Source organism: Channa argus, chromosome 9 (genome assembly GCF_033026475.1).
Source record: "Channa argus isolate prfri chromosome 9, Channa argus male v1.0, whole genome shotgun sequence".
Classification (NCBI taxonomy): Eukaryota; Metazoa; Chordata; class Actinopteri; order Anabantiformes; family Channidae; genus Channa; species Channa argus.
Genome location: NC_090205.1, coordinates 4810407 through 4837297, shown reverse-complemented (window position 1 = coordinate 4837297; position 26891 = coordinate 4810407). Strand labels below are relative to the sequence as shown.

The following is a 26891-nucleotide window of genomic DNA, read 5'->3' as shown; positions in this document are numbered from 1 at the left end:
TTTTTATATTCCAAGCTTTGAACATCTCGTGGAGCACTGTACTGCAAACCTACAAAGAAATGGACGTCCACTTAAACTGACCGGCCAATGAGAGCATTACTCAGAGAGGCAGCCAAGAGGCCCATGGTATCTCTGGAGGAGCTGCAGATATCCAAAGCTCAGGTTGGAGAAGCTGTCCACAGGACAACTATTAGTTGTGCAGTCCACCAATCTGGCCTTTATGGAAGAGTGGCAAGAAGAAAGCCATTGTCCCACAAGCCATGTGGGGGACACAGCAAACAGGTGGAAGAAGGTGCTCTGGTCAGAGGAGACCAAAATGTAACTTTTTGGCGTAAATTCAAAATGCTATGTGTGGCTGAAACGTAATGCTGCACATCACCCTGAACACACCATCCCCACTGTGAGACATGGTGGTGGCAGCATCATGTTGTGAGGATGCTTTTCTTCAGCAGGGACAAGGAACCTGGTCAGAGTTGATGGGAAAATAGATGGAGCCACATACAGGACAATCTGAGAAGTAAACCTGCAAAAGACTTGAGACTGGGGAGGAGGTTCACCTTCCAGCAGGACAACGACCCTAAACGTACACCCGGAGCTACAATGTGATGGTTTAGATCAAAGCATGTTCATGTGTTAGAGTGACCCATTTAAAGTCCAGACCTAAATCCAACTGAGAATCTGTGGCAGGACTTGAAAATTGCTGTTCACAGCTGCTCTCCATCCAATCAGACTGAGTTTGAGCTATTTTGCAAAGAACAATGGGCAAAAGTTTCACTCTCTAGATGTGCAAAGCTGGTAGAGACAAACTCCAAACGGAATTGCAGTGGTAATTGCAGAAAAAGGTGGTTTTAGACAGTATTGACTCAGGGGGGGGGGGTGAATGCACGCCACATTTTTCAGATATTTATTTGTAAAAAAAATTTAAACCATTTATCATTTTCTCTTCAATTCACAATTATGTACCATTTTGTGTTGGTTTATCAGATAAAATCCCAATAAAATAGATTTATGTTTGTGGTTGTAACGTCACAAAATGTGGAATGAGGGGTCTGAATACTTTGTATACTGTACTGTGTGTATATATATATGTGTGTGTGTGTGTGTGTATATATATATATATATATATATATATATATATATATATATATATATATATATATATATATATATATATATATATATATATATATATATATATATATATATATATATATACATATACATATATATATATACATATATACTGTATATAAAGTTTTAGGTAATAATATTTTATGACCCAATATCCATTTAGACATAATTAAAACTGAAAGCTTTTTCAGTAATCGGAGGGTGGACATGACATGTGGACATGACATGTGGACATGACATGACACTGAAACCCTGCTTGCTCCTTTGTGTGTGTGTCCCTCGTGTTGCTTTGTGTAAAAGTGCAATAATGAATTGTAAATGAATAAAAAAAAAATTACAATAATACAAAAAAGGCCAATCATGGTGATTGTAATTAGACATTATGCATGATTGAAAAAATATTTCGATTTTTTAGAAAGGAAAATCAATATTCTGCGTTGCCTTCGTGCGATAGATATTTGCAGTACATGTGATTACTGATTTATACAGATACAGATCAAAATACTTTTTCCGTGTGTTGTCTGGGGACAACAGGATGTTTTACTGGTAGAAACGTGTAACTTGTGATCAGTGGCAGCTTTTCAGAAAGGCTGACAGTCTAAAACTATTGATGAGCATAAACCATGCTTGTATTCCGGGAGGAGCTACCCCCGTTCCTCACAATCGCACTCTGACACACAATGAGAACGCTATGGTGTTTGCTCTGCCGCCGCTCTTTTGTCCTCCACCATTTTAGAAACAGAACAATGGCCACTTTGTGCAACAACAGTCACACACGAGTTCATTTAACTAGACTTTTTTGAATGTGGAAATTTCCGTGGAAAGTGCCGGATTATCGGTGGGTAGAGGAGACCCACATTTGTCTTCTACAAGAGGCACAGATTCTGCAAGAACATCACAGGCCACATGAGTCCCGGCCTTTAGTCTCACACCGCGTACAGTGGGCGAAATCTTTTCCCACTTGGAAGGTAGTGAGCTACGCTTTTACCCTCGAACCTGAAAAGCAACACCAGATGCAGGTGGATGCGAAACTGACATGAAAGTTCTTAGGTGCTGCTGATGCAGGCAGAGTGGTCTTTACAAAACCAGGAACATCGTATAAGGTCATCGTCTTGATGGGCTTCATCTTCATCCAATTTCCTAAATCTTAAAGTTAATATATTATTAACATATATGTGAACAGCGGTTTTCCAGCAAAAGCAAAACCTTCTTCTCTGGGCTGAACCTTTGTGTGTTTTGCAAAATCATCAAGGAATAACAGGAATAAAAATCAATTTACTGGGAAATATGAATAAAGGGGGAATTGCTTTGCCCAGTGTCTGTAAAGTGCATGAGACTGTCTCACGCGATGTTGTTGGCCCAGCCAACGTGCAGCAACACTGTTTGGTGACTGGACCACATTTTATACGTCTCTCTGGTCAAAGCTGAATTTTTCAATGCTGCTTGAGAAACATTCAACATTTGTGCAGGTAAAAAAAAATCTCCTGCCGTTTGCTTCCCATCTCACATTTGTGGGCGTTGGATGTTATGTACAACTGCCGGTTGACATGCCGACTTAACATGGAACAGAATACCTGCGATCTCACGAGATGCTTTTTTCATACTGCTATAGTATAAAGTACTAAACAAAATCTGGTCTTGATTATAAAGTTTCATCTCCTTGACCTTCACCATTCGGCACTGGCCTTCCTGTTTCCCCTAAACATACACGGTGTACAACGAAATTGCGTCAGTCGGAGAATTAGTCCTGAGCCACTGCGACTGATTTCGCCGTCACTGTTTCTGAGCTAACGGGTTTTTCGTGTTTGAGGAAAAAACTTCAAACCCATTTGTTTGGGTGCAGTTTTTCATGCTACAGGTCTTCTAATGGCAAACCATGATCCAAAATGGACCTGTAGAAACCAACCTGAACCCAGTTTGATGGTGAATAAAACTAATTTCTAGGCCTCAAACTAGGACCTTTTACAATTCAGAACAAAGTAAAAATGATCCTTTTTGAAGTTCAATGCATCCTGTTAACAGTTTGTGCTCTGTACATTTTTGCATCGCAGTACTGCAAGAAATTGATCACAAGAGCAAGAGGTGGGTTTGCCAAACAGTGATTAGACCACGTGCTGTACCATGTGATCTGATGCTCAGGTCTGTTTAGATCCAACTGGGTTCTGAACATACTGACACAACCCAAAATGAACTTCAATAACGACCCCAGACTCCTGTATACTGGAGGCAAGGGGACCTCTAATTCAGTACCAAAACAACTTACTGGTCCCCCCATTATGACTCACTAATTCCGTTTTGTCTTCTATCCCTCGTGAGCAACATCTCATGTTAAATGAATTCAACAGAAAACCAAAAATATTCTTTATACTGCGGGTTGTGGAAGTTATTAGGCACTTTTCTACCATAGACAATCTGATCGTTGAAGCACTTTTTGATAGTGCTTTTCTATTGATTTCACTTTATAGCACTAAATGTGACAGTTATTGGACTTTTATGTTGAAGGTTTGGTTGATGGTGTTAACCGTGTATTTTTTTTTTTTATCGTACATTCTCCAGTTTTGCTGCTTTTACCGTAGCTGACAGACTTTCTGAAGAAAATAAGCAAACGCCGTGTTTATGAATTACACATCATTTTTATTGACTGAAATCAAATACAGATGTCTAGCACATGTCAGTGATACGCCTCATGCTCATGAACCTCGTGCCGCTCAGGCCCATGTTCATGAAGCTCCTGTACTCTCCGGGCCTCAGGTACATCATCCTGCCTCTGTAGTGGGGCTGCTCGTACATCAGCCAGTGGCCGTCCATCACGTGGCAGGACATGCAGTCGGACATACGGTAACGTTCCATGATGGAGTCGCAGTCGTCCATCAGCTCATACATCTGACCCCCGAAGTTCTCCCTCTCGTAGATCCTCATCCTGAAGGGACCTCTGTGCTGTTAATGTAGGACAGGAATCACGTAAGTACGATCATCGCCAAACATTTCTATAAGTCAAAGGGATGTACAGGTGAGTTTACTCACATAGGGAATCATTCTGCAAGATCTGATGGAGTCGAACATCATTCCCATGCGCTGCATGTCGTGGTACTCGCCCCTCCTCATGAAGAACTGCATGCCCATGTAGTTGGGACGCTCGTAGACCATGAAGCAGCCGCTCTCCACCCTGCAGGACTGGCACCTGCTCAGGTAGGAGGTCATGTCAGAGCAGTCGCTCATGCACTCATAGGAGCGACCCTGGAAGTTCCTCTCCTCGTAGAAGGTGATCTGAAACAGAACATGCATCTGGATTTAGGAATCAAACTGCATTTGAACTCTTTTGTTTCAAGTTTCTTTCAAATTTGAAATGTGCAGAGACATGAGTAAATCTCCCTTTACCTTGCCCATGATGGTGGCTTAGGTTGTTCCCAGTGGATGGTTCAACTTGCTCTGCCAATTCCGTGATTCGAAGGCCTTTATATACAACAACCCATGGCCCATGATGTGTTGTTATTCAAATGTGCAAAGCTGATGAACTGGCAGGATGATTTTTGCTGAACGGGCCCTGTAAATGTGTAACAATGCTTCTCCGTCCATACATTTCTGGCAGCAGACATTTGCATTGTCTGTTTATAAGCATAAGCTTTGTGTGTGTTCCATTTTCATTCAGAAGCTTCTCCACATATGGTCGGATTGTTGCTGATGGAAAAAACATATCTGACAAACGCATGAGTGACCCAGAACCTGTGCGAACACTCAGCTAGTGGAAAGAAAAATATGTTGTATGTTTCAAGTTTCACTACAGCAAATCATGTAAATTAACAAGTTGTTTTTTTTTTTTTTTTTTACATGTGATGTAATGTAATGTAAGAACATCTGTACAGTTGTTTTTTTACTTGTTTCTGTAGCAATGAATTGCCATGAGAGAGTGTCAGGTGGCAGTTAGTTGGATCATAACCACTGCTTTGTAAGATACAGTACATAGCCCATAACCAAAGAAGACACCGCACACTTAATAACACGCTTCTGTCAAACTGCTGCAGATGAAGTAAGTAAGTAAAATCTGTGAAAGGTGAAGTGAAACCTTTCACACATAAAATCACAAGGTGCTTAACAAAGTGTCAAAAGAGAATATATTAGAGACAATAAAACTTCAAATATAAAATAAAACACAACAAGGATGCAACCATAAGAATTGTGCAGATTACTGCACAAATACTTGGAGTGAGTGAAACAAACACTTTATGCATTTGTTTCTCTTGGTGCAGCTGTGCAGTTTGGGGTTGTAAGTACAGGTGAAGTATAACAGTTAGTTAGGGTTCATTGCTTCTCTTTTTGTGTGATGATGTAATGCGAAGATAGTGTTTTACAAGGTTTGGGTTCAACAACTAGGACATGATGAACTAGGCCTGACTTCATATATGTTATTAAAATGTGCATTTGTGCTTTAAAAGTTGCTCTTTAGAGAATTTTATTCAGCATATGTCAACATGCAGGGTGTCTGCATGAGGAGAGGATATTAAATATGTATTCATTTGTTTAACATAGCTGAGCTGAAAAATAAAACAAATTTCAATGAGGAAAAAGGTGATTGAATCATTTATTTGAGCACCTATGAAAATGTCAGAACTGGGTAACTACAAAGTTTTTATGTTTGAAAAGCCTGAATGGAAAAGTGCAAATCTGAAAACAAAGTTTAAATATATGGCATGTTGTTCGAATCCAAATGTGAAAAAGACCAGTAGAAACTTAAGGCTTCCTAAAAAGACCCAAATGTGGACAGCTGAGAGTGAAACCATTTTTCCAAATGACTACATGAAACACAGCAATGGCATCCGAAGACTGAATCATGTCAACTGGACTTAAAAGAAGTCCGGGTGACCAAACCTGGAGGACTGAGATTCCGCACCGACATACAGCAACAGGGTTGTGGACAGGCAGACGCAATATGTGAAAAAAAAAACACACCTCTACATCTTAATTCCTGCAGGGCAGCGTATCTAATGGAGCAGGGGCATCGCAACACGCCCAGGTGCAGGGTTGTGCAACTTCCTCTGCAAAGCAACGCAACGTCGTCCGACAAGTTGTTGTCCATGCAAATGTCGAGTCTTGGTGGATTCATTTGTAACCTGAACTAAATATTTCTGGTTCTCAACACTAGCTGGTCATGACTGAGCCTCCAGGAAACCAACTGGACTAAGTTTAGACTGCACAACCCTTTTTCCCATTGACTGTAAATACATATGACTAAACTTAACAAACCCCTTAAATGAATTAATTCATTATTAAAATGTGATCAATTCTGTATTTTGTTGAAAGTCTACAAAAGCTCATGTTTGCAGGGAGCCAAGAGGCTCGGACAAGACGGCCGAACAGGCCCAGTCTTCACGGTGTTTGAAGGAGATTAGCTAAAAGGCACAAAATGACCGCGAAGAGACACCGAACAAAACAGAGAAGATGCAATAAACAACAACCGAAAACGCAACCAAAAGTGGCACAAAAAAAACCTAAATGAAATGAGCAGAAACAAAGGGGAGTGTTTTTTTCACAGGTGGAGGACGTCGGTGTAAATGCTCCCTAAACATCAAAGTGTGCAGAGCGTCAAGGTCATTTTCATGAAGTGGAATCTAGAAGAATTAACATTTTCTTTTGTTGTTGTTGTTGTTGTAGTACTTGGAATCAATTGGCACCGTCTTGTAGTAGTATCTCGATCCATAGTATCCAAATCCCATTGGTCATGAGAAAAAATGTGACCGCTGCCACTTTGATGATTAAAAATGTATTTATTCAACTCCATTGCTGTTACTCACTGAAAAATCACTTGCTGTAACTTGAACTGCAAGATGTTCAATGACAGGACTTTAATGATACTATACACTTTTCTGAGTTTGGACTGTTAGGGCCAAAGCAGTAACGTTATCCTACCTGCTCCCCATTAGGAGGAACAAACATTTTGCTTAGCTTTCGCACCTACTCAAGGCCAGAATCCCGACCTTTGACCTCGGACAAATCAATGAAAACACGCTCACAGACGAGGGTAAAAACTCAACATTTTTAATAAACAAAGCATTTGATATTTACAGCAAGATTTCACTCGATGGCTAAAATTCGGTGACCCTCCGGAAGGAGCCCACAATGGCGCAGGTGGCGCACCAGTCGCGGTACCTCCTGTACTCCCCAGGTCTCAGGAAGTACTGTCTGCCTCGGTAGTTGGGGTACTCATAGAAGATCCAGTAGCCGTTCATAACATTACAGGAGTAGACGTGGCGGTGATGGAAACGGTCAGACACACAAGGACAGTCATCCATGAACTCCATCATGTGACCACTGAAGTCGGGCTTCTCGTAGATGCGCAACCTGTAGGAGCCTCGATACTGTGGGAGCACAGGATTGATGAAATGACCACGTCTGAACACAAAACACGCTCGGGCGCACTCGATTTTTGCTAACTGAACCCACTCACCACGGGAATCATCCGGCACGAGCGGATACAGCTACTGAAGCCCATCCACCTCTGGTAGTCAGGATACTCTCCCCTCCTCATGAAGTACTGGTGGCCCATGAAGTTGGGTCGCTCATAGATCATGAAGCAGCCGCTCTCCACCCGGATGGAGTTGCAGCGGCTGAAGTACGAGTGAAGGTCTGTGCAGTCGTTGCTGCACTCATAGCTCCGACCCTGGAAGTTCTTGTCCTCGTAGAAGATAATCTGGTGGAAAGTAAAAGTTGGGTGGGCTGCAGGTGAAGTTTGAGTCCAGCTCCGTTCAACATCACATCATCTAAGCAGACAGGAACAGCTGAACTTACCTTGCCCATGGTCTCTGTTGGAGAGATTCCCCATGTTTTCAGGGCTTTTTATACCACCTCTTGACAAACAAAGCATTGTTATTTAAATTCTCCCATAGTTGAAGGCTATTGGCACATGTTTACCTTTTTGTTGGAGCACAACATTGGGTCCGAAATATGGATTTGTATTTTGAAAAAAAAAAAAAAAGAATAAATAATTAAGTGGTTTGGGGTTTCAACATGCATGGACAAAGGAAAAGACTAGTATGGTATCCACCCGTCCTGTGGACAAAGGCTACAGAACAATATGGAACAGCCTCTTTCACGGTAAATATGTCGCGTAACAGAGCAGGAAGCCACTCACTGCCACTGCTGCTCCACCTGAGCAGCTCCTCTGTGTGCAAATAAAGCAAGTGTGCCCTGAACCAAAGGGCGGTTTTAGGATTTACACAGTGTGCAGTCATATCATTGCAATTCGCTATGCGTGAGAGGTGTTTTATGCCAATTTAAACTGATTTGCCAACACTTCACCTTTAATGTGGCCGTGCTGCATCATTTGTGTTCAGCTATGATAAACTACATGTCACTGACATATCTGAGTACTGGTCACCTTCCCGCCAAAAAAAAAGGGCCCCATTAAATAAATACAAAGTCAGAATATAAAGGCCAGATCTGCTGAATTCTGTTTATTATTTGAATTCATGACATTTGCATCCGCCTCAGTTTGTGTGTGGTGTCTCTTCGAATACGTTTGATTGTTTATACACATATGTATTAATAAACATGTGTCATGTGGTGAAGGGCCAAATGTAAAGACGATGATGATGGAATTAAAAACTGATGATTGTAAGTTGGGCTTTCGTTTAAGTCCTGTTTATGAACATCTGTTGTCTTTGTGTTACGTGTTAGAAAATGGCAAAAATAAATAACTGTAACTAACTGTAAATAACTATAACTTGTTTCTCTGGTTTGCACAGTAGATGTGGAGGATTTTCATTGGAATATTGTTTCCCTGAAGGGAGCTGTAGGCAGAATGTGTTCACATCTCATCATTTAAGGTGGTATTATGAGATACATTAACAGCCACGTGCTAATCAGAACAACGTAATTTGAAATTGTGCATATGACATGTGTCCTGCTCTTCCACATTCATCTTCATCTTTTCCAGGCTTTCACTGTCTCTGTATTGTGTTTTCAGTTTTACAACGTTTCAGCCGCCACAGAAAAACCAACCGGGGGGGGAGGGGGGGGAGGGGGGGGGCAGACAGGGAGAGGACAACAATGCGTGGTATGTCTCTGCATAGAAGGTACTAAGCCCCGGTGATACGAGCGAACCAGACCCGCAATATTTTCTCTACTGTGACTGGTAGATGAAAAAAAACTGCACATGCATTAACACAGTTTTAACAGATGTGACAAAACATCTCAACGTCAGGTGAAACTACTGATGAACAGACTGAAACGTAAGTGTTTTATTAAGCGGCTATGTTTTATTGGGGAAACACAAATGCACTCGGACGTGACTTCAGTTGGAGTCGGTGATTCTTCGGATGGAGCCGACTTTCGGGCTGACGCCTCCCCAGTCGCTGTACCTCCTGTACTCTCCGGGCCGCAGGTAGTACACCCTGCCCTTGTAGTTGGGCTGCTCGTACAGCAGCCAGTGGCCGTCCATCACGTTGCAGGAGTTGAAGTCGGACATGTTGAGGCGGTCCTGCACGTTGGGACAGTCGTCCTCGAGCTCGTGCATCTGGCCGGACATGTCGAAGCGTTCGTAAAGCCTCACCTTGTAGGAGCCTCGGTGCTGCCCCAGGGTAGAAAAGTCAACTCATGAATCATATTTACACTGTTTTTGCTGGTGTTAGGGTTGAAAAATGGATCACTGATATATCAACAACGTGGTAAAACTACACTTATCTGTACTTCATACGAATATGTCTTCACGACCCACCTGGGGGATCATGCGACAAGATCGGACACAGTCGTTGATGCCGATCACACGCTGGTTATCCGAGTACTCCCCTCTCCTCAGGTAGTACTGGTTGCCCATGTAGTTGGGCCTCTCGTAGACCATGAAGCAGCCGCTCTCCACCCTGATGGAGTTGCACCTGTTGAAGTAGGAGTGGAGGTCGGCACAGTCGCTGCTGCACTCATGAGAGCGCCCCTGGAAGTTTCTCTCCTCGTAGAAAATGATCTGGGGAAGCAGTCAGTGCAGTTAGTCGAGCAGCGGCACACAGCAACTGCCAAAACGTGCAGCAGCATTCAGTAATCGTGGGTGAGTCGGTTGGATTTTCTTTACCTTTCCCATGTTGGCATCAGACGGTTTTACCAGTGAGTGCTGTGCCTGAGCCGAGCCGCTGTGCTTTATAAAAAAAAAAACCCCAAAGAAAGAGCAGCAGTGTGATTGCACAGCATAAAGCATTGTCATTCAAATGCATCCCCTCACTGTGATGATGGACCGAGGGGGGGGGGGGGGGGGGGGGGGGGGGGGGTCTGTTTATGTATAGATGACACTTTCTTTCCTCCATGTCCATCACAATTGCCTCGCGAAAACGCCGGCGCACAATAGAGCGACAGAGGCTGCACTTGCACAGCATCAGCAAGATCGAAGAGATATTTAGCAAAGCAAACAACGTGACTCTATGTGCAACCTATCAGTTATGGAGATGTTTCTAATAATGTGCTGAATATCACTTCATATCGAGGACGTACACTAACTAACGTGCCTTCCATCTGGCATCAGATGCACACTTAGCTTTCTAGTACTAAAGTCTCAGAGGCTGCTGTTTTCACAACACATGCACGTGTGTTTAAATGTCTGACGTTCTCTTTGCAACTCAGCGGACTATGAAGATGACATTTTGCAATTGCTTTATTACAATGAATGTTTAAATAAGAGCAGGTCCAACATGTTTTTTTTTTTTTTTTATCGCTCTTGATTTACGGAAACTGTTTTGGTTTAGGTTTAATATTGCAAAAGCTTTACAGGGCACTCAGACATTGTCCCATCTATCAAAGGAAAATGACTTCTGTCGTGTAAGAGTCCATTGTCCCCTCAACATAACACGGGGGGGGGGGGGGGGGGTCAGTAGTCCATGATGCGCCGGATGGAGCCCACCCTGGCGCTCCTGCCGCCCCACTCGCTGAACCTCTTATATTCTCCGGGCCTTATCAGGTACATCTTGCCCCGGTAGTTCGGGTGCTCGTAGAAGAGCCAGTTGCCGTTGGTTACGTTGCAGGAGAAGATGTCATGTGTGTGGAAGCGCTCCATGACGCTGGGGCAGTCCTCCACAAGGTCCATCATCTGACCCCCGAACTCGATCCGCTCGTACAGCCGCATGTTGAAGGACCCGGGCCCCTGGTTGAGGAATGAGAGGGGAAACGTCGTTTGATAAGTTGATCCAACTTTATATGTTAAATGCAACTCAAAGTGCCAAAGTAACAGCAATGCACACAGATAATTAAAGAAACATAACAAGAATGTCAATAAAACAATAAAGACACATTTCCACAGATTCGGTTGTAAATTTTCACAGTAACACATTTTGTCCCATGTGTTGTTTACAGTGTCACTGTAATGATTATATTTCTTATATAAACACAGAAAATTAATCGACAATCTAGCAATGATCTGATCATGTAACTAGGCTGAAATGTCTCCGCAGCTCTTGGACGGATGGAAAGGAAAGACATTCACATGACTCCTTGGTTCCTTCCCTTTTCTCCTCGAGCCAGCTGAGGCTTCAGTTCTCCAGAGAAACGTCTTAACGCCTACAGGCTGGATCTGCACAAACTTTGCTGCAGTTTGTTTGCCGCTCACATAACTCATCTCAATGACGAGCACCACGAGGCTGATGATAGCAAGTGTAAGAATACTAACAGTCCAAATGATTTGACACAGATTTGACTATTTTTACGCCTAATACAACCAACTCTTCGCATTTGCTCTGATGATTTTACTCTCAACGTCCGTAAAACGAGAAAGATGTCTGACACTAAAACTTTACTCTCTAAGGTAAAACGGCAATTGTGGCAAATGTATTGTAGAACTAAGTTTCTGTGGTTGCAGTGGGAAATTGTCCAGCCCAGCCAACTCCAATGACGTCACATAAAGGTTGTTCCACCCGCGTTCCTGTGGTTCACGCTGTGGCAACAGGAGCTCACCGTGGGGATGAGGCGGCAGGAGCTGACGGAGTCACTGACACACATCCAGTGATGGACGTCAGGATACTCCCCTTTCCTCAGGTAGTACTGGTTCCCATTGTAGTTGGGTTTTTGATAGACCATGAAGCAGCCGCTCTCCACCCGGATGGAGTTGCAGCAGCTGAGGAGGCACGTCAGGTCCGCACAGTCAGTGCCGCACTCAACGTGGCGCCCAGAGAAGTTCTTGTCCTCGAAGAAGATGATCTAGAGAGGGGGGGGGAGGGGTTTTATTGGATTCTTTTCAATCCTTTTGCCCTTATTTCATTTTTTACAAGCATGTGAATCCAAAACAAAACCCCAGATCTGTTCGCATTTTTACTTCAGAATAAGAGCATTGTTCCATCACATATGCACTAACAACATGTCGTCATCCCCCCTGGGAGTGTGTGCACGCGGAGCAGCGCTGTTTACCTTCCCCATTTCGGCCAGTTCGCCTGCCTCGTGCCTTGCCCCGTGTGATCCATCCACCTCTTTGAAGACTCCCACCTGGCGCATTATATATAGGGAATGTGAAATGCAGACTCTGCACGTGTCATTCATATTGTAATACGCAGGAATCTTTGGCGTCTGCGCTTTGGCTTTAGCCTGAAGAAACATTTAAGAGTGATGTTTGTACAGGTGAGAGCTGGCTGCTTATTCTGCTCTGGTGTTGAGGCAGAAAGAGACTCGCACTCTTGGTGTGATTCTCTTCATCCTTCACGCATTTATTCTACTCAACTAGTTTTTACCTTTTGACCGATTTCTGCTTTTATTTTTAAAATAACTTCTCGTGAAATTTAAAATGTTCCTTTGTTTTTAGCTGCACAGAAACAACTGAAACGACTTTTTAATTTGTTGCATTTATGTTTTTTAATGAGGACCATAGTAAAAACTCATCATTTGCGAACACGATTATTCATGTGAAACTCTCCAAGTCCACAGTCACTATTGTGTCAACATCAGTTAGACTCGTTGTTTCACTTCTTTACCTCTGCCCTCCGGTGGGGGGCCTCATACAAACTAATAAAACCTTCAATTTTTGTTTTTCATATTTGCAGAATAGAATTTTGTTCTTAAGAGTCCAAATAAAGCCAAAGGTTGGAAAAAACAGTTTCGGTTTTACATTTCTCACAGCACTTTGTTGCTGTTGGCATAAAACGCTACGGTATGAAGTTCACTCTAGACAAACCTTTTCAAACTCCACCTGTTGACATTATGAAAAGCCCTAGAACAGGGACCACAAGACCTCATAGTGAGATGATTTAAATCAGTGTATGATTTGCAGAAAAGTAAAGTTCCCTCAGCTCGACAATTGATAACACTTGAGTCTCAGTGTGATATGGTATGTGTCAGTGCTTAAAATAGTTTATTCAGTCCTCTGATGAGAGTCAGGATGTCAGGCCATGACCCTGTCACGGCGTCCTGGGGAAACATGCCGTCGAAAGCCAGAGAGCAAGAACAAAACGGAACGTGCTTGAGCACTGACGCCATTTTATTCAGCGTGTGAAACAAGGCAAACAGCAGACATTTCACAAGAACCGTTGCTCTGTCTTTAGAGATCCATGAGGCGCCTGATGGAGCCGATCCTGGAGCTATTGCCGCTCCAGTCACTGAAGCTCCTGTACTGGCCGGGCCTAAGGTAATAGTGACGTCCCCTGTAGTGGGGGTGCTCGTACAGCAGCCAGGGGCCATCGATCACAGTGCAGGAGTTGAAGTTGGACATGTGGAAGTGGTCCATGAGGTTGGGGCAGTCATCCGTCAGCTCCATCATCTCACCTCCCATGTCGAAATGCTTGTACAGCCTCATCCGGAAGCTGCCAGTGTGCTGAAGAGGGCAAAAGGTCGAAGGGTGACATTGCTCAGTTATAAATCTAAAGGTCAAAGGTCATCCTGGAATGGAACTAGTTCAGCATTTTATAAAATACCGTGTTTGACTTGTCAGGAGTTAGAAGAGATTGATACCATTAAAATTGATACCACAGATGCCGATGTAGTAATAAATTAAGGTACCAGCTAGTTATTAGCATGACGGCCGGATGCCTTACAACTGGGCCCAGCAGTTTCTGAATGGGAAAATATCACAAACATGAGAACGTATTCTCTAAACGTCAAACTCCTCCCTTAAAGCGACGTGTAATTTAAGTACAGAAATTGTTAAGTTCCAGCTTTTCGTAACTGGCATGATACTAAAACTCATGTTTCATGGAGAATAAAGTTGACTGAAGGCGTTTTGTTTAAAAAAAAAAATCCTCTTTTCTTTTAAGCTGATAAAAAAACTCCTCAATTCATCCTTTACTATTTTGAAGTATTTGTAGATCTATGAATGCATGGAGAAAATTTAAATATAATCTCCAGATCCCTTTAAGCGCTTAGGTTTGTACTTTAGGTTTCACTAATTAGTGTTAAAACGTAGTGTGAACATTTATTAGGTGGCGAAAATATGGTTTTAATATTAAAAAATATGTTTTCATAGTAGAAAATTTAATTTATGACGAATACTATGTAGCAATATACCTGTATAAACTTCTTCTACTTTATACATGTGTAAACCTTCTTATACTTGCTAACTACAGTATTTTGTGATATTCATTATTTCTCATACTTCTATTTCTCTCAGAGTTCTACTTTTAATGTAGAACATTTATAGTCAAATTATTTTACAGCTCGAGGCAAATCGTACACCTTTAACTCCCTGAGGTTAAAAGTTTAAATACAGTTTAGGATTCTGCCCTTACTGAGAGGACATCTGTCCAACGTGTGACCAGGACAACAAGCCTGGTCCACGGAAGGCCTTACCGAGGGGATCAGGCGGCAGGACCTGACGCAGTTATTCATGCCTGTCGTGCCCAGGTAGTCGGAGTACTCTCCCCTCCTCATGAAGTACTGGTTCCCCATGTAGTCGCGGCGGTCGTAGATCATGAACATGCCGCTCTCCACCCGGATGGAGCGGCAGCGGTCGAACATGGAGCGCAGGTCGGCGCAGTCGCTCATGCACTCGTAGTGACGGCCTGCAAAGTTTCTGTCCTCGTAGAAGATGATCTGGTGGAGCAACGCAGAGCACACGTTGACATTAGAGCTTTTGGACATTGTTTTTATTTCTGCTGTAAAACTGGACACAAACCTTTCCCATTTTGGCTGCTGCTGTTCATCAACCTGCTTTTTTTCGTTTTTTTTTCGACCATCATCTTTATATACATGAGCCTGTGCGAGCAGCTGCCGCCACATGTGTTGTTATTCAAATGAAGCCCGGTGTCAGCACAGACTCTACACGAGTCTGTCCCGTTTGTCATGTCCTCAGTGTCCAGCTTCCAGTAAGCGCCACAGCGCAGACAGGAGCTGGAACAGTCACTACTACACTTTTCCACCTTCTTGTCTTTGTTCCATGGAGAATTACGGGAATCTGCGTGTGTGAACACGCTCTGCGCTGCAGCTTTTAACAGATGAATAACCTGTCGGAATGTCCCTCAATCTCTTTGATATGAATTGAATATTCATTGTACAAAATGTGTGCTAGTGACTATTGCTGCCAAATCACTTATGCAATTATTAAATGTGGGAAACAGTGTAATATCAGTGTTATTATTATGAATAGATCCAAACATGATGACGTTAAATCAGCCCGTACGGAAATATGCATTCACAAGCACAGAGAAACCAGTTCACAGTAGATGTTTATTTAGTTATTTAAAACAATCTCATATTCATATGCCGGGCCGCTCTTTAGTCAAATGAAACCTTCCACTCCACGGGATTTTTATTAACATTACCAGGTGCCACAGATAGATGAGGGAGAAGGTGCAGGGTTAATTATGATCTGGATTAAAACTCTGTGATTCTGCGGAAGGACCCAGTGGTGGCGCAGGTGGCCCCCCAGTCACTGAACTTGCGGTACTCTCCGGGCCTCATAAAGTACTGGCGGCCGCGGTAGTTGGGGTGCTCGTACAGGGTCCAGTAGCCGTCCATGACGTTGCAGGAGTAGATGTCGCGGCTGCGGAAATGATCCTGCACTGACTCGCAGTCGTCGCTGAACTCCATCATCTGGCCCTGGAAATTGGGCCGCTCGTAGATGCGTATGCGGTACGGGCCCTCGCTGGTCTGCACACACACAGTCAAATGGGAGGCAAATTAGGACCAGGGTCCAAGCACAAGCACATCTCGAACATTTCATTAACGGGAGAAATCATCAAAACATTTTTTTCAGAGCTAAACCATCTAATCACGCCACAAAAGCTGCTCACATAAGAGAAGGTCCGGCAGGAGCGGATGCTGTCGTTGTAGCCCATCCAGCGCTGGTAGTCTGGGTACTCGCCTCTGGTCAGGACGTACTGGTAGCCGGCGTAGTTGGGCTTCTCGTACAGCACCCAGCAGCCGCTCTCCACCTTGATGGAGTTGCAGCGGCTGAAGTGGGGGTGCATGTCGGGGCAGTCTGTGTCGCACTCATAGGAGCGGCCCTGGAAGTTCCGGTCCTCATAAAAGATGATCTGGATCCCAGAGAGAAGGGGAAAGTCACCTTGCCATCAATTTACTGGTACAACGCTTTATTATTGTCAAGTATCTTTGTTGAACATGCAGCATAACGGTTGCAGTTCATGTTTAATGACGTGGAAACTGACAGACACGTGTTGGTTTTTCCCTACATGTTGATTTTCTTTAACATAAAGCAGGTCATCAGATTTAAAGGACTCTTGCGTAGCCTGCGCATTTATGCCAAAACTGGTCCAGCTACATCTGCTCACAACGTGGATGTGGCTTCATCACAAACAGCAAATGTGCTGCTGCTGCTGCTTTGTCCGAAAATGCATAAAAACTCCAAAGCTTTCATTTATCTGCGGTATATGTGCACTGGTTGTAATTATGCGTTTTATCCATATTTTTTTTGAAGAATTAATTTTTTGAATTAGAGCCACAAATAAAACGCTCTCTTACCTTACTACTCATCCTGCAAAGAGCGCTGGAGCCAGTAACCGACAGAGAATGGTGGTCTCACAAAGCAGGACCCGAGCCCCGCTATATAAACCTCAATCAAAGAGTTAGCAGATCCCACTTTAGCTGTTTGTTCAATGAGCGGGGATTTAACGCGCTGGCGTCGCTGCCAAAAGTCTTGATCCTGCGCATAGAGCAAAACTCCCTGACTCATCAAAGCAAAAGTCCTAGCAGGCACATTACTGACCCGCTGTGCCCCTTTTTTATTGATATGCACATCAGAAACGTTGGATTAAAGTTTGCGTGCGGAATGTCGGAGGTCATCACAAAACAGAATGACTTTAAAGGCGCGAGAAAACTCGTGGAAAATGTACATTTCTGCTCCTGCATTCACAGTGATACCATTGAATTCATACTCGTTGCTCCGTCAATCACTTGCACAACAGGTTGTGAGCTACAAGCACCATTGTTTTAATGTAGTTATGAACAAAATCCAGCTGGATGATGCAGATTTGTCTCTATGAGCTGCTCCCAAGAGCTAAAAATGTTAATCACTGTTTGTCAGTGTGACAGTATACAGGTAACAGCACAAGTAAGAAATTATAATCATAAAAGATATGAAGTTCAGGGAGACAGAAATAGTACAGGAGTTGACTTCAGTCCTGCAGAGACTCCCGTGAACCCTCTCTGTCCTCATGACCATCACTGCTGTCCTGCAACAGAAACAGATGTGTTGTCAGACTGAGATAAGGTTTGCTCAGATCCACAGTGTGGCAGCAGAGGCCTCCTACGCATCAAACCAGCTTTGCACATGTTTGCTCACGGCACAAATTCTTTGTCACAGAAGCTGAACGTCTCCCTCTCAGATTTGATTTTCCCTCTTTGACAGAATTCTGGAAAGTAACAGATAACAGCTGCAGACGCTCGGATGCTGTAACACTCACGCTGAGGAAGGAGTGAGATGAGGAGGAGGAGGAGGAGGAGGATGAAGACCGCGCCGAGACCCGTCGAGGTGCAGCACTCGCCTTTGCCCGCTCAGATTTCCACCTTTTCAGCTTCTGACCTACAGGAGTTTTTGCCGTTGATTAAGTGTTTACGTGAAATAAATCAGACCTTGCAGAATCAAACTGAGGTGGTCAGAGTAAAAACTGCAGTTCTTGTACTTTAGTACTAACTACTGTACGCAGCTACATTTATTAGACGCACTTACACACAATATTGGTTGTCTTTCATGGCTGGTCGTGGTTGACCCACTGCATCGGAGTGTTCACGCTGACCCCCGTCCCCCACTTCATAAAAACCACTAGAGAGTATTCATGTTGTGGCCGATTGGAGTGTGACGGTCGGGAAACTTTAACAACCCAGTGTCACATATAAACAATGTAACACAAACAGGCGACATGTCCTGCGCAGCAACTACTTCTTACACACTTTAGTGTTGTACTGAGAGTATTTCTGAGCCTGACTGAAAACTAGTACTTGTGATACTGTACAAAAGCAAAAGCAATCAAGTAAAGACTGTGAACACTTCTTCCACTACTGAGAAACAGAAGCTCCTGTTGTTTTGACCCCTTCTGGTCAAGCTTCCCCCAGTAGAAATGAAAAGATGGAATGTACCACAAAGGTATATACACAACGCAGCCTCGGATGAGGGGGTCATTAGTGGACACTGTTCGAATCACAAGCCACAAATCATAACATTTCCACACACTCACGGTGCTGCTCGGAGTGGTGCACGGCCTTGTAGGAGCTGAGCATGGCCAACGGATGGTAGGACAGAGTGAATGGATAGACAATTGCACCCTGGGGTAAAAAAAAAAAAACAATACAACCTGTGTTATGCTTCATGTACATGAACATTTCTTCAACGAGTCTGTTGACGCAAATCGGCCGTGACATTTAAACCACCAGGTGGATTAACTGTTATGGCCAACTGTTTAGAAAAGCTTCATGCTTCATGTATCTGTTGCTGGTCCTGGACGTACCTTGGACTGCTGGCTGGGGTATAAAGCAGCTGGTTTACATCTGTACAGAGTCAAGATTTCCTCCACGGGCAGGTTACTCTGGCATTGGAAAGCACGTCGATATTAAATTCAAGCATTTACCCATCAAATACATTCTCATAAAAAAGAAAAGAAAAATCAAGCCCCAGCATCCTAAAATGCATCAAATATCAAATGACACTCACCATAATAATTCCAGCAAAGGACGACAGGATCATAGCCTCCCGCTCTAAGCGGTTAGGGTACTGGGCACATCCTGAGCTGTGTGTTGCTCTACTGTGGGGGAGGGAGAGTGGGATCAAATATGTCTTTTTCCCCCCCCCCTAAAATATTGTTGTAGTGTTTGTGTTGTCTTGGGTCTAACCAGGATACAAGTTTTTGAAGTAGCCAGCACTCACAGATACAAGTGCGTGAGTTAATCTGATTAGGCAGGACTGTTAGGGGTCTGGGGTCTCTTGTCTTTCTACAAGAGACCACCCATAGAAGTGACCGCTGCACTGCTGCCACATTAGTATTATTTCTATACGTTTAGTATAAAAGAAGAAGAATCCAAACACAGTGTCCACATTTCCTGCCTTCACAGGTACAGGAAGCCTCAAATGGAAAACGAAGCAACACTTTAAGCAAATCGGTTGTAAAACATCCCAGTAGGTTAAAACTCAGGTCTCAGGTTCACAGATATGACACAGGTTCTTTACAAGGGAGATAATTTGTATTTGTTTTTATCTTTGAGAAAAGTGTTGGCAAAAAAATAGTGTGGTATGATGGATTCCCCTCCTTTTGTAAATCATACAGGTGGCTGTAAAATTTCAAGTAAGTCTCTGTGGCTTTGAACGCTGCCCGTCCGTAAAAAGTCCAGCAGCTAAAGCACAAGCGGCTTACGTGGCGTGTCCGTCGAGCACTGCCCCCCCATCGTCCTTGTCCAGCCACCACAGGGCAACATTGATGGCGAGATCATAATGAGCCTGTAACACGCACACAGCAGACACGGTACAGGCAAACATCTTGTCATCATCTTAATGTTAACAAAGCTATGGGTGGATGGAGAAAACTAGGCCCCCTGGGCACAGACAGAGGAAGCCCCCCCCCCCAGACTCTTTTTGGTCCTTTTCTGCATCTCATGGATATTATCATTTGGCGTGTTTTACCGGATCAGTAGCTTCAGAGGCTCAGGCCCAGTCAGTAATCCATCCACCCATATAACACAGAACGCTTCCATAAATATAACACCGTCACAATAAACCAGCTCAGCGTCAGACAATGGCACAATGTCATGGTCAAGGTTTTACCAGGTCGTCCAACACTGTGGAGGTCCCCTTCCCCTTAGGATCAAAAGAGTTTTCTCGGAGTTTCTGCCCAATGTAATCACCACTGTGTGGATTATAGAGACCATTAAAAAAATTAACGCACCACCTTCACATCAGGCTTTTAATACTCACTCACATCAGAGCCTCAACATTTCTTCTGAGCTGCCTTGCTTCCATTTCCTTAATAATGTCTTTTAAAGCAGACCTCCTGCAAAGACAACAGGGAAACCTTTCTGTACCTTCATCACCATGGCACTGACCGAGGCCTGCTTGCATAACACTGTTAAAACAGGGGGATTCGTTTACTGCAGATGCATTGTGATGTAGGCAGGACATGAACTCGATACACAACCAGCCACCAACAAAGCAAAAAGGTAACAAGTGTGCAGAAAGACTAATGGTACGCAGCTGAGTGGAGCGAATCGAACACGAAACTCGTGCCTCCTGTGCAGTAACACATTTAATGTTAAGCGACAAAACCATACAGTGGCATTTTAAAAAGTCAAACACAAGCATCAATACTCACCGCACGAGTCGGTGCAAGTGCAAAACAAATACGGGAGCTAACAATCTTTGAGTTCGTGTGATGATACAAAATCCCACACGTGGCTCACACTTCTCAGGTGAACAGTCTGAGCTGAATAATTTATGGCCAACCCCCCTCCAGTGCATCTCTCTGAACATTAGCAGCCAGATATCAGTGCGATGCTGTGGGTTATCAGAACACGCAGATCGGTTTCAATTTTTGTGATGTGGAACGAGCAGCGTTAAATCACACGGTGCTTCTCCGGTCAACAACAACCCCAAAAAAAAAAAAAAAAAAAGTCATCAGAAAACAAATTTGAAGTTTGACTAAAAGAAAACAAAAATCTTTATTACACGTAAAACTGTTTAAATAAACCAGGGAGATAAAAGAAATGTAGAATCATTCCACCAAAACGGATCCTTCCATCGTTGGCTCCTTTACAGTTTTCTTCAGCCTCTTCTTCTTCTTGCCGTCCTTAAACACTGGGGAGCTCAGAAACATGCTGTCTGTGAACTTATCTCCACGCCTGATTTTGCTGTTACATATAAAAAAAAAATAAAAAAAAAACATTCACTTGCCATTTACAGCTTTAGACAATACTGTGCTTGTCACAGACGACGACTCACCTGTTGAGGGGCGGCTCCTTATAACTGACAACACAGTGTCCTCTCCTGGTTCTGCCTCTGTGTTCGCTGTCTGACGCCGTCATTGTGTTCGTCAGGGATGTTAAGACTCTTCCTGCTGCAACAAAACAGAATAAATGACTTAAGTCACTAATTAACAGAGAATGAAGACAACAGTTTTTCTATTTTTGAAACTAGAAAAGTCACATGACTTCATATTCTTCATCTCAACTACGTGGGTCTGTACAGTCCTAAATCCATAAGATTGAATGGAAGTAAATGAATTACACACCTGGAGAAGCAGACATCTGAGTTACTGCCAGGCCACTTCGTGTCTCTCTTGTTGGACTCGTGAGTAAAGAGCCCGTCTCAGTGTTAGCCAAGCTGACATCTACTGCCAGCCATGGTGGCACCTCATCCATCAGCAGGTCTCCCAGATTCTGATGAACTGCCTCATCGCTGTGATGGTGGGCGTCTGACACGTCAGACGTTTTCGTGCCATTCGGTGAAAAAACACCGTCTTGAGGTTTGTAGACAACAAACGTCTCCCTAAGGTTTCTACTTTCATTGCGTGTATGCGGGTTGAATTTCTTTCCTTGCTGTTTTGAATTTAAATCCATGCTGGACACTGACCTTGTGGATCCTGAATCATATGAAAACTTGATGTCAGAGTGTGAGTCACCGTCTTGTACGTCTTCTGATTGTTCTCTATTTGTATCAGCTTCAATGCCACAGAGACGGGAGGGATCACTTGGCTCCTGAACATGAGGTGACTCTCCATCAGATCTGAAGCCTTTGTTTCTACAGCTCCTTCTTTTCTTCTTTTTCTTGTCATATAAAAGATCTCCACACTCCTCCTCCTGCAAGGCTTTCTTCTTGATGGATCGACTCTTTTCTTCTCTCCTGGCTTTTTTCGTTTTCTGAAACTCTGTGTCTGAACAGCCGTCTTGGTAAAGCAGCCGTTCATCATGGTTATTGCTGCTATTGACTTGCAATTCAAAGGTTCCTGAATGCTGAGTGGCCACCCAGGGACGCTTACCGGAGCCGTGTGTGTCCTCAAAGGTTTCATCACTGTGCCGGCGTGGATTCGATTCTGAATGCTGCAAAACATCGCTTGCATCCATGAATGTTGACGGTTGTTCGGCGTCACAGTCAGCTCCTGCACTTGAAAGAAAGTCCTGCTCTGTGGCACCCTTCTCTGGTGTCACACTGTTTGATGAGGTTCTGTCCGAGGCCACTGAGACAACAAATGTCCCTCTGCATTTTGGTTTGTGTGTTCCCCCAGAATTTGCCATTTCACTTCCCTTAGAGGAAAGACGTCGGACTCGATCGTCTGACTCTGGATGTGACACTTGATCTGCACAAAACAGGAACTCTTCGGGTAATTCTTGACTTTCGAACACCACGGGTTTCTCAAGATTTCCCACTTCATGATAGAGTTCTTCCAATTTCGGCTGATTGTCCTCACTTTCATAGTGTGGTGACTTGACAAACGTTTTCCTGGTGACTGGAGACATCCTCCTGCCTCTAGTCCTCGACCTTCTACATGTAATTTTGGACAGTGATTCTCCTGCAGTGTCGTTCTCTGGTGGCAATTTTACATTTTCTCTGGCTTTAAAAAGTCTCAACTCGGGATCTGTGAAACAATCGTCAACATCCGTGACAGTGTCAGGGGACTTGCCTTGGTCACGGGATATGAATTTATTCTTTGCCGTTTTCTGATTGACCCCAGCTTTGGCCGTGATCAGTTTGGGAATGCGAGAGGTAATGTCATTCCTGCACAATATTTTGGACGACTGAGGCTTCATATCTTCTTGGTTTTTAATTTCCTCTGTCATAGCATCATCGGTCTGTAACACGTCATCCGTGGAACCACTATGAAACTTACTCATCTTAGAAACGCCAGAGTTCTTCCCATTTGACCCAGAGTGTCCTTCCTTATTGTTCTTGTCTTTCCGCTTGCCACAGCGGCCTGGTTTTTTGGCCCTGGTTTCCACGGTGACTATCTCAGTAGCATCGCTCAGTGTCATCTCCATTGTTGTATTCAGAAGCACCGTTTTCTCTTGTTTGTTCCAATTTTCTGGCTCATTTGCTAGAACTGAGGCACAGGGAGAACTCACTTCTTCATTGAGAGGATGTGTGGATCTTTCACATGTGCTGGTTTGAGCGTTCTGAGGACAGGGGGCTGACATCATATCAAACCCAGATTGAGAGAACATCATTGACATCCTGTCTACTTTATCCCTCAGGCTGCTGGAAGGACGTGATCTTTCAGTTTGGATAGTTTCTATATGTTGACTTGAATGCCTTTTGTTAGCCTCTCTTTTTTCTGTGAGAAAGCAGTTGTAGAAAACATACGAATAATTTCTAGCATCACGTATGAATCAGCATCACAAGACAAGTATAAAATATTTCCCGTTAATTCACACACACAATGTTCATCCCCCTACCATCGGAAATATCTGTGGTCGTTACAGGTCCACTCTGGATGGAGAAGACATTCTCATCTAAGTTTTTTGTGGGTAGGTCCACTGGTTTATTTTTGTTGGGACACAACAACACTTCTGGCTGAGGAGGTACCTGTTCTGTAAGTCCGAAATGAGAGATGCTGGGAAGAGGAAGCAAGACACAGAGAGAGAAATATTGGATGACATTTACTTTAGAAATGCTTAAAACAAAAATCGTTCTTAATACACACAGTATCAATCTGAATATAGCTGTAGTTCACCTTGATAGTGCAGGACCTTCCTTGGTGTCACCAAATAAGCTCCTGTTATCCTCAGTGGGTTTAAAAAGATCCTGTGAGTAGTAAACAACATCACAAGTTAAACACACACACACACATTTGAAAAATGTATAAATATGTGAAATGAAAGGTTGAAAAGTTTTTCCTGAGGACTGGAAAACCATTATTTATATGCAGCTGACTAAAGAGATCCTGTTGTCACAAGCATTTAATAACAGTGGTAAGTGGCTCCTCACTAGTAACAAGAGCTCACTCACAATAAAGTATCGCTTCTTAAAATTTAGATTGTTCATGAGATATTGCAGTGAATCACAATGATCAGATGAAATCTTTTAATTGTGGAGTTTTCTTGGTATGTCCCAAAGTACACATATTTAACTTTAAGCCTAGCCTGAAAAAACGCTCTGAATTAATAAAGGCATCCTTACACTGTCAGAGAACAAGTCAGCCACCATGTCAAAGTGCTGCAGAGTATTGCTGTGGAGACTTTTCAAGATGAGGACCTGGGAAAAAATGTAACAAAATAAAAACACAAACACAAACTGGACATTTCTTTGCACTACGATTCTCAAAAGCATTTTCTAAATAAGTAAAACACACACCATTTTCCTGTCCTTGTATTTCCTGGTGGCCAGATCAAAGCACAGTGCCTCCACTTGTTTCTGCAAGTATACGATCTCCTTCTCCAGCTGCCTACTCCTTTCCTTTTGGGCCTCCAAAGCAAGAGCTAAGGCCTTGTTGTTGGTCTTCAAGGAGATTTTGAAGAAGGAGGAGGTGTCTGGTGTGGTCACAGAAACATAAATTTCGCATTAGGAGAACATTTTCTTTTCCTTCAGTAAGTTTCAAGTTTGAAGGATGTTAAATATAATGTTACAATGAAACAAAAGCCACAGAAGTGATAGACTCACTGAGAATCTTGTTTTTGATCTTTGATGCTGCAGCTGAAGTCTGCTTTAAAGCTTTTAAAGGTTTCACAGGTAACATAATGAAATGAAAACGACGAGTCACTTGTGCAAGAAACAAATGGCCTGAAAAGATAATAAAGTTTTTAGTTTGTGTACACAAGTAACTTGTAACAGCATGCAACAAAGCTGGAAGACATCAGTTACAAAAAACACGTTAATCATTACAGTTAACTAGTAAATGTATCTATATTTTGCACAAGTTCTACAAATATTAAATAGATAGTTGACAAAATATCAACACAACCAATACAAAGTGGTATTTTGTGTATTTATATCTATTTGTGATGCACTTTGGTGAAAAATAACCTGATCAATGGAAAATGAATCTGCAATTATTTTGATAACCGATCATTCGTTATGGTAATTTTTCAAGCAAAACTAAACATCACAAAAGTAATGACTTGATGCTTTTGTTAAATTGAGAAAAAAAAAGATCATTAGTGGCAGTACAAATGTTGGAACTGAAACAAACAAAAAAAGATCATCACGTTAGATTATATCTCAGGTACATGAACACTTTTATACATGTTATATATTTATAGCTTGATCTCTGATGTCGGTATGTGGGCAGAGCTGCACCAACGTCTTTAATTCAAAAATTGACATAAGCTGTCTTATGTTTCAACATGCATTGTATAATTTGAGCTGCAACTGAGTAGCTAAACAAAAATAAATGAAAACTAACAGAATCTTACTTACTTCTGCAAGTACTTACACTTTTAGTTACTTGATTATTGCGTCTGTGTTGCTTCCCCAGTTAACCTTACTTTTTTTCAATTCTTGTTAAGTGTGGATGAATTAAAAAAAAACCCAGCTCCGACTAACAAGCGTCTCGATTGCTTTTTTATAAACTCGAAAAAAAGTTTTTTTGCGTCCTAAATCTATTCGACTTGTTCTCTACTAGCCGACAGTAACTTGTTTCGATGAAACGAGTTACGCTAGGTTACTAACCCGCTAACGTTATGCTAACGATGCGCTAACTGGTGTAACCGGCGGAAAGTTCATCTCGAAGTGTGGACAGAACTTACCGGTATTACAAGTTAACCACCAGTAACCTCAGATCCTTGTCGTGCAAACAAATATTCTTAATAACTACCGTGAATTTGTCAATTAAAACTGATTGTGAGCTTTCTGAACGTGTCGTTGAAACGCTGCTAATACCATTTTAAACGTAAACAAACTATCAAAAACGCCGCCGTGCCTCTGCGCAGGCGCACGGAGGCGGTCCCTAAAGGCTGGAACCAATGAGATTTGTCACGAGGCTGATCCCGCTTGCGCAAACAGCTCCATCAATCCGATTATTTAGGTTCAAAGTCTCAGAGGCAATTTTTACAATTTGAAATTGGTAAAACTCTAATGAATATTGAATGCATTTCAATTTCACATTAAATTCAGTTTTATTTGGAAGATATTTAAATGTCCACATATGTGGATAAAATGCAGCAAAGGATACAAAAATGAATTTATTGTTTAAAATATGTAAGATAAGATAACTTTTATTGGTCCCAGAGTAGGGACAATTCCGTGTTACAGCTGTAGACAAACATGTGCAAATGTAGAGTAGGAATGTCTGTACAAGATTTAAAAACAGATTAAAAGTCATTAAACAGTACAGATAAGTACACAATCAACAAACAAACAATGTTGAAGTGATAGAACAGTGTAACAGTCAGCAGTAGGAATGTATATTATAGTGGGTATTTGTTCACTGGGAGCAGCTCTGGTT

The 26891-nt window shown here is 42.8% G+C and overlaps 8 protein-coding genes across 15 annotated transcripts; all 8 read right to left on the bottom strand.

Moving 5' to 3' along the window:
* Positions 1–3778: 3778 nt before the first annotated feature.
* On the bottom strand, positions 3779–4555 carry LOC137133554 (gamma-crystallin M1-like). 2 transcript variants are annotated; one of them, XM_067517274.1, is made up of 3 exons: positions 4510–4555; positions 4156–4398; positions 3779–4068 (listed from the first exon to the last, which is right to left on the bottom strand). In XM_067517274.1, the coding sequence occupies exons 1-3, from the start codon at positions 4516–4518 to the stop codon at positions 3793–3795; spliced, it is 528 nt and encodes a 175-aa protein (XP_067373375.1). In that variant the 5' UTR covers positions 4519–4555; the 3' UTR covers positions 3779–3792. The 2 variants fall into 2 exon arrangements, with proteins under 2 accessions (XP_067373375.1, XP_067373374.1); XM_067517273.1 differs by lacking the exon at positions 4510–4555 and having other exon boundaries at positions 4156–4416.
* A 2656-nt stretch (positions 4556–7211) lies between these two features.
* Positions 7212–7950, bottom strand: LOC137133555 (gamma-crystallin M2-like). Of its 4 annotated transcripts, none has more exons than XM_067517278.1 (3): positions 7915–7950; positions 7574–7816; positions 7212–7484 (listed from the first exon to the last, which is right to left on the bottom strand). In XM_067517278.1, the coding sequence occupies exons 1-3, from the start codon at positions 7921–7923 to the stop codon at positions 7212–7214; spliced, it is 525 nt and encodes a 174-aa protein (XP_067373379.1). In that variant the 5' UTR covers positions 7924–7950. The 4 variants fall into 4 exon arrangements, with proteins under 4 accessions (XP_067373379.1, XP_067373376.1, XP_067373377.1 ...); XM_067517275.1 differs by having other exon boundaries at positions 7212–7477; positions 7561–7816; positions 7903–7923; XM_067517276.1 differs by having other exon boundaries at positions 7212–7477; positions 7561–7816; positions 7915–7923.
* Positions 7951–9353: 1403 nt separating this feature from the next.
* LOC137133545 (gamma-crystallin M2-like) lies at positions 9354–10271 on the bottom strand. The gene is made up of 3 exons (XM_067517254.1): positions 10190–10271; positions 9842–10084; positions 9354–9694 (listed from the first exon to the last, which is right to left on the bottom strand). The coding sequence occupies exons 1-3, from the start codon at positions 10196–10198 to the stop codon at positions 9419–9421; spliced, it is 528 nt and encodes a 175-aa protein (XP_067373355.1). The 5' UTR covers positions 10199–10271; the 3' UTR covers positions 9354–9418.
* Positions 10272–10839: 568 nt separating this feature from the next.
* LOC137133546 (gamma-crystallin M2-like) lies at positions 10840–12516 on the bottom strand. Its single transcript, XM_067517255.1, has 3 exons — positions 12505–12516; positions 12055–12297; positions 10840–11248 (listed from the first exon to the last, which is right to left on the bottom strand). Exons 1-3 carry the CDS (start codon positions 12511–12513, stop codon positions 10976–10978), a joined length of 525 nt encoding a protein of 174 aa, XP_067373356.1. The 5' UTR covers positions 12514–12516; the 3' UTR covers positions 10840–10975.
* Positions 12517–12841: 325 nt separating this feature from the next.
* Positions 12842–15443, bottom strand: LOC137132580 (gamma-crystallin S-1-like). The gene is made up of 3 exons (XM_067515315.1): positions 15194–15443; positions 14869–15111; positions 12842–13897 (listed from the first exon to the last, which is right to left on the bottom strand). Exons 1-3 carry the CDS (start codon positions 15200–15202, stop codon positions 13625–13627), a joined length of 525 nt encoding a protein of 174 aa, XP_067371416.1. The 5' UTR covers positions 15203–15443; the 3' UTR covers positions 12842–13624.
* A 288-nt stretch (positions 15444–15731) lies between these two features.
* Positions 15732–17102, bottom strand: LOC137132579 (gamma-crystallin M2-like). The gene is made up of 3 exons (XM_067515314.1): positions 16999–17102; positions 16311–16553; positions 15732–16167 (listed from the first exon to the last, which is right to left on the bottom strand). The coding sequence occupies exons 1-3, from the start codon at positions 17008–17010 to the stop codon at positions 15892–15894; spliced, it is 531 nt and encodes a 176-aa protein (XP_067371415.1). The 5' UTR covers positions 17011–17102; the 3' UTR covers positions 15732–15891.
* A 480-nt stretch (positions 17103–17582) lies between these two features.
* On the bottom strand, positions 17583–20622 carry LOC137132954 (uncharacterized protein C2orf80-like). Its single transcript, XM_067515990.1, has 8 exons — positions 20612–20622; positions 20288–20411; positions 19881–19963; positions 19184–19274; positions 18981–19058; positions 18711–18798; positions 17940–18058; positions 17583–17708 (listed from the first exon to the last, which is right to left on the bottom strand). The coding sequence occupies exons 1-8, from the start codon at positions 20620–20622 to the stop codon at positions 17652–17654; spliced, it is 651 nt and encodes a 216-aa protein (XP_067372091.1). The 3' UTR covers positions 17583–17651.
* A 523-nt stretch (positions 20623–21145) lies between these two features.
* On the bottom strand, positions 21146–26538 carry sgo2 (shugoshin 2). 4 transcript variants are annotated; one of them, XM_067515313.1, is made up of 9 exons: positions 26194–26538; positions 25109–25228; positions 24803–24978; positions 24629–24703; positions 24183–24253; positions 23905–24062; positions 21747–23783; positions 21458–21569; positions 21146–21366 (listed from the first exon to the last, which is right to left on the bottom strand). In XM_067515313.1, exons 2-9 carry the CDS (start codon positions 25182–25184, stop codon positions 21231–21233), a joined length of 2841 nt encoding a protein of 946 aa, XP_067371414.1. In that variant the 5' UTR covers positions 25185–25228; positions 26194–26538; the 3' UTR covers positions 21146–21230. The 4 variants fall into 4 exon arrangements, with proteins under 4 accessions (XP_067371414.1, XP_067371413.1, XP_067371412.1 ...); XM_067515312.1 differs by having other exon boundaries at positions 21458–21572; positions 25865–26458; XM_067515311.1 differs by having other exon boundaries at positions 21458–21572; positions 25881–26458.
* Between the last annotated feature and the right edge of the window lie 353 nt (positions 26539–26891).